General features: G+C 68.1%; 1 protein-coding gene across 4 annotated transcripts in view; it reads left to right on the top strand.

Moving 5' to 3' along the window:
* Nucleotides 1-286: 286 nt before the first annotated feature.
* The window catches only part of SLC12A7 (solute carrier family 12 member 7), a 42714-nt gene continuing 37000 nt past the window's right edge, over nucleotides 287-6000 (top strand). For all 4 annotated transcript variants that reach the window (XM_081231253.1, XM_081231252.1, XM_081231251.1 and 1 more), the window contains exon 1: nucleotides 287-430. In XM_081231253.1, the coding sequence (XP_081087379.1) occupies nucleotides 307-430 (124 nt within the window). In that variant the 5' untranslated portion in view covers nucleotides 287-306. The remainder of the gene's footprint in view (nucleotides 431-6000) is intronic.

Genomic DNA, 6000 nt, shown 5'->3' with positions numbered 1-6000 from the left:
AGAGGCCTGCTTGGGGCAGCGGGGGAGCAGGCTGTGCAGGAACCGAAAGTCAGCCGCTGGGGGCGGGGCGGCACTGGGGGTCGGGGGCGCGGGCAGCGCCCGGGCGCAGGCTGGGGGCGGGTCCTCAGCGGAAGGAGCCCCGCCCCCGCCCACGGAGCGCAAACTTTTCCAGGGCTCGCGGGGAAGCCAGGTGAGGTCACGTGGGGCGGGGCGGGGCGGGGGCGGACCGCGCTGACCCCGCCCCTGCGCCCTAGTCCGGCCTCGTCGGCGGGAGCGCGCGGAGTGGCCGGGGCGCCAAGGCGAGCCATGCCCACCAACTTCACCGTGGTGCCTGTGGAGGCGCGGGCGGACGGCGGCCAGGATGAGGGTCCCGAGCAGACCGAGGCGCCGGGCCCCCCCGAGGGCGGTGAGCCCAACTGCCCGAGCCCGGGTGAGCGCGGCCGCACCTGCCCGCGGGACAAAGGCGGAGGCCGGGCTGCGCGGGGCTGGCGGCCGGTGGGAAGGAGAGGGGAGGGGAGGGAGGGGAGGGAGGGGAGGGAGGAGGGGGCGGCCCTGGAGGGAGGGGGTGGAGGTGGGAGGAGGGGGAGGGGAGGGGAGGGAGGCCGCGGCGGAAGGGGTGGCATGGGTGGCAGGGAGGAGAGGGCGACCCGGGCCCGGGACGTTGCCCGAGGAAGGGGTGTGGGGCTGCTCTCCGCTCCCCCTCCCCCTGATTCCCGGCCCGCGCCTTCCTCTCCTCACTAGTTTCCACCCTTTGCCTGCTTCTGTGGTTCCCGTCTCACCGCCCCCCACTCCTGCCTGCCGAGCCCCCTCTCCAGGCTTAGTGGTGGAGGCGCTGGGCGAGGGCTTCAGGGGCGGTGGGCCCTCCTCTGCTGCGCCCCCATGGCCCCCCCCCGCCGGGGCCTAGGAAGCACCTTTCTCCCACTCGGGGTGGGCCCCTGGGGAGGTGTGGGACGCCCTGGGTAGCTATGGAGACCGAGGAGGGGCTCTTCCTCCGAGAGTTCCCAGGCCCCCCAGGCCCGGTGACCCGGTGGGGTCCCCACCCGTGGTAAGGCTCCTCGGGGCAGGAGCGCCTGGCTGCTTCCGTCCCAGCCACCTCTGCTTTGCTCGTCTCTGCTCTTGGGCGGTGGGGCAAAGGGCCGCCAGTCAGATAAGCCCGGCTGCCCCGGGACAGGCCCGCACTCTGTGGGGTCTTTAGCAGGAAGGACTGCAGGTCCCCGCCGGGGCGGGGGAGGGGAGCTGTACTCAGGCTGAGGGTCCTTGCCCACTTCGCTCTGGAATCAGGAGGTTTCTGGCACTTTCACTTTCTCTTGGTGCGGGGGCATCACCAGGCCTGTTCCTCCATCATCTGGGCTCCAGGCCCGGGCTTCTCTGCAGCTGATAGGTTGGTCACCCTGAGTCTGCTGCTTCATCTGGGGCTCAGCGCCCCTCTAGAAATGGAGGGTCACTCTGCAGCGTTGGGGAAGAGGTGTCCTGCTCCAGGCAGGAAAAGGGGCGAGGTGAGTGGAGGCCACAGGTCCTGGGGCCTGGCAGGAGAGGCCGGGCACCCCCTGGGGGCAGCACGCCGTCCTAGTGGGCAGGGGCGGGTCGGCATGGTCCCGCCCGTCCCTCGGGTGCCCGCCGGCTTTCCTCTGCACGTGGGTGTGGGTGTGGGAGTGGGCACGGCTGCCGATGCCTCGGAGGCCGAAACCAGGCCGGACTTGAAGGCAGAGTCCGTAAGCCCAGCCTTTCTCTCACTGTGGCTCCGACTAGCGCATGCCGGTGTGGCCTTTCTGGGTGAGCGGCGTTTCACCGGCCACCAGGAGCCATCGTGTCCTCGGTGACCCTCGGCCCTCCCGGGTGTGCGGCCCCCTGCCTGCTGGCTCCTTCTCGGACAGGCCTCGGTGGCTCTCTGTAAGCTCGGTGCCCCTGGGCCTCCGCTCAGGGCTGCCAGGAGGGCCGTGGTGTCGCCTGCCCGGCTGGCCTCGAGCCCCCAGCCCGCCCTCAGTCCAAGGCTCTTGCTTTCTCAGCCCTCATCTCACTTCATTCCCTCTCCCGGCTCGTCTAGAACCCCCTTTGCCTGTGTGCTCTCAGAGGCAGGAGCACCGGCAGGTGCTAAGTGTGGGCGTCCTGCATGCTTTTGAACAAACCCTTTAGGGTCTGAGCTGCACCTGTGACACTTAGATGAGCGGGCGCAGAACTTCAACCTGGGAATCCTGTGTTCTTCACTCATCCTCGTGTTCCGTTAGAGAGACAGCCGCAGAAGCCCTTGGGGAACTGGCCGGAGCCCCCTCTGGGGTCACAGGCAGGCGTGCTGTTGCCTTTCGGGGTCTGCTCAGCTGGGTTCTGAGTTTTAACGCAAGCCGTCAGACCAGTCGGTGCCCAGAGAGGCCCTGTGACAGGCCTGTGTCGCCAGCGTGACAGGGGGAGCCTGGGAAGCAGCCTCACGCTCTGCTTGTTGGTGGGACAGTCCTGCGGGAGCCGGAACCGCTGGATGGAGCCCCTTTGAAGACCCGCGTGCGGGGCCCTTACCCTGTGGTCCAGCTTGTGGCCACACCTGCTCATCGCAGAGTCACTGAAGTTCCTTCCTGAGTCCATGGCCTGCCTTTGAACCTCCAGGGAGGCTCCTGGCTTTCTGGGTGGGCCTCCCGGTGGTGCTGGTGAAGCAGGTTTGGGGATACCCTCCCGAGGTGTACCTGGGGCTGTCGTGGAAATAGGGAGCATGGGACGCCAGGTCGAGGGTGGGAGGGAGGTGAGGAGGGGCCAGCGCTCACGTCTGCAGGCCCACCTGGCTGACCCAGAGCTTGGTGGGACCAGCCTTGGTTGTGCCCGGCCTGAGGCTGAGGGCCTAGTCGGTGAGCCTGTGACACGGGGCGGCCGCCTGGGCTGCCTTTGGTCCCTGTGTCCAGGCTGGGCCTGCCGGGGAGCCCTGTTGTCAGCCTGTGAAGCCGGGGCCCGTTTCCTGGCCGTCGGAGGCTCTGGGCCTTCATCAGAGTGCGGTGGCCGATACGAAGTGTTGACCTTGAACTGCCCCTGCTATTTTGACCTTGGTTGTGTCCGGTCGGCAGGCGCACAGTTGGTGCTTTAGAGCCGGGAAGGTGGCCTGCAGGCAGTGAGGTGGGGGGGTCCACATGCACCCCCAGAGGGGTGGCCCCGACCCCACTGCCCCCCACCGCAGGGCCCGTGGGCTGGGCCATGGAGGGCCACTGTTCCTGCCCGTCTCCTGCCCGTTCCTCCCTGGGAGCTGCCCGCAGCTCTGCTGGGGCTTCCTCTTCCTTTCTTGTTGTTCCTCTTTTTGGATTCCTTTCCTGTGATTTCATGCTCTGCCGCTCAGGTCCTGTGGGTCACCCGGGGGTCTTCTCTTGCCCCTGTGAAGGGGACCCGCGCCCCCAGCCACTGACCCAGGCAGCTCTGGGAGCATCACCTTTGTCCTGTGGGGCTCATGGGTCACGGGGAGCAGGCTGTGTGCCGATGCGTGTGCCCGCTGCCCTCGAGGGTCTGCTGCCGCTGGGGTGGCCAGAGCGCAAAGCCGAGGCCCTGGGCGCTGGGGCGTGAGTGCGGCCGGAGAGTGGGCCCAAGACAAAGCCTCGAGGTTCCGTCCTGCCGGGCCGAGGCCGTGGAGCATTGCTCCGCCACCGGGTCCAGGAAGGAAGGGATGTGTCATGCTGGCGCGGGGGACGTCTGAGCAGGAAGTGCAGGCAGCGCAGGCTGTCCGAAGGGCCGACCCCTGAAAATGGTTGAACCTCATCCACGGAGGGAAGAGTGGATGGTTCCGTGTGTCTCCCGGTCCCCCGGGACCCCAGGGCGAGAAGGGGTCCCCCATTCTCCAACAGCGCACAGGGCATCACCAACCAGCGGGCTCCGCCAAGTGCTGGAGCAGCAGGGAATTCCACTGCCCCCCAGCCCCCAAGAGGCGCCAGGCAGAGAGGCAGTTAACACGCCCCAGGACGCTCGGCGCAGTGGCCCCTCCACACGCAAGCCCTGCTGGCCTCTGGGGCCCTCTCCTTGCCTAACAGCCCAGACAAGCTCACGGCTCCACTCTGCCAGGGGCCGCCCAGGACACACACACCAGGCAGTCCTAGCGCCACCCCCAGATGCACGCACACGCACACACGCACGCACACGCACACACGCACACGTGGCAGGACAGCCCCACCGCAGCTGGCTCCTTGCCGCCCTTCCATGGAATCCCCCTGGGCCAACTCAGCGCCCCATGGCGTCAGACCCTGACTCATTGCCCCGAGGTGCCTGTCTCAGGCCGGGCTCACCCCGTCCCATCCCGGGGGCTGCATTTCTGGGGACAGGCTGCTGCTGGTCCTTGTCACCATCAGACAGGCTGAATCCCGCCGGTCCCCTCGTGCGGCCAGGCCCACCAGGGGACCGGGACAGCCTCAGGCCCGAGTGCCCACGTCACTGGAGGTGGCTACACGAGCAGAGGGTTTGTCTGCAGGGCCAGCCACTCCGCGCTTGAGGCCACAGCCACCTTATGAACGGAGGCAGGTGGGTTCACCTGGGCAGAGCAGCTCCCAGTGACACGGGGTCCCCACCGCACAGAGAGCCTGCAGCTCAGAGGCCCCCCCTGGCCAGACAGTCACACGGCCAAGGCATCAGAACCAGAACGGCCCCGTAGCCCATGGTCTGCGTGCAGACCCCGTTATTTTCAACTAATTGATCCCACGTGTCCCCTGCTTGGAGGTGGGCAGCGGGCTTACTCTCCGCTTGGTGGGGGGGGATTCTCGCGGGGCTGTTGGAGGAGGGGCCTGCCTAGAGAGGGTGAGGGGCCTTGTGTGTGTCCAGAGCCGGTCAGGGCCAAGGTCACCCAGGGTCTTGATTTACTGCAGCTCAGGGCATCACAGACCGAGCAGGGGGCGGCCGGGATGGCCAGAGGCGTCTGCCAGGTCGGACCCAGTAGGCGAGGGGGCAGTCCTCACCTCCCTGCCCCCGGGGGACCCGGCTGGGGAGGGAGGCCTCTGCTCAGCAGGCCTGTGGCCACGGTCCTGAGCAGGCCTGAGCAGCTCCTGGCACCTGACTGGGTTGGCCCGGGCTCCTGCCCTGGCCGATGGGTGGCCTTGGGCCGGGGGTTCCTTCCCAGGGCCAGTATCCTCGGGGCACAGCAGCGGGACTGTGGTCGTGCTCGGGGCGGACATTGGAGGCACAGGCGGATGGGAAGACGGCGCCGCTGGCTGGTCTCTGTGGGTCTCCCGTTCCCCCCTGAAGGGCTGCGCATTGCCGGGCACGTGAGGCTGGAGGGCAGAGGCTGCTGTTTGGCGTGAGTGTCAACCGCCGTGCGCGCAGCCAGGTGCTTTTTGGGGGTGTCCCTCTCGTAGTCCCTTTGCAGCAGCGCTGCTTGCGGGGAGCAGGCGTCTGCAAGCGGCTCTGGGAGTGTGAGGCCGGCCAGGGTGACGGTCTGGGGCCGTCCGGGCTCCAGCGGGTGGCTGCCGTGGGCTCCCTTCTGGGGGACCCTGGGGCAGTGCCGCCCGGCACAGAGGGCAGAGCACGAAGGGTTACACCTTTCTTTTATGAGAAAGAGGGAACTCCCTCCTCAGGGCAGAGGTCTGGTCTGCGCAGATAAGCCTGCAGCTTCAGCAGGACCAGCCGAAGAATGAGGCTCCCTGGCCCCCCGATCCATGGCCGCTCCTCCGTCTGTGGCCCCTGGCACCGTGTCGACCCTGGAGCCCCGTGCCGGGAGCGCTGGTGAGGGGCCGCGTCCAGGTGCCCCTGTGGCTGGGGGTTGGGGGTTTGCAGGGCCGTGCTCCTGGCCGGGAAGGGGGTGAAGTGTGGGTGCCAGGTCTTGCCTGGGGCCTGTGCGTCTGCGTGGCCTCTGCCCGTGCTCTGGCCGGGCTCGGTGGCAAGGCCCTGGGGCCCTGGGCTGGGTTTGTTTCCTCTTTCTTTCCGAGTACACAATGGGGAGGAGGTGGAGGTTCTGTTTCTGAGCTTCCCGAGGCCTGGGTGGGCCCTGTGACCTGCTGTGAGCTCCCTGTGCTCGGGTTGCTCTCGGCCAGAATCCGTGGCTCATGTGCCTGT

The sequence above is a fragment of the Mesoplodon bidens genome, assembly GCF_964165515.1.
Source record: "Mesoplodon bidens genome assembly, chromosome: 4".
In the NCBI taxonomy this organism is placed as follows: domain Eukaryota; kingdom Metazoa; phylum Chordata; class Mammalia; order Artiodactyla; family Ziphiidae; genus Mesoplodon; species Mesoplodon bidens.
Note: the sequence above shows the minus strand (reverse complement) of the source record. Positions and strands in the feature narration are given on the sequence as shown.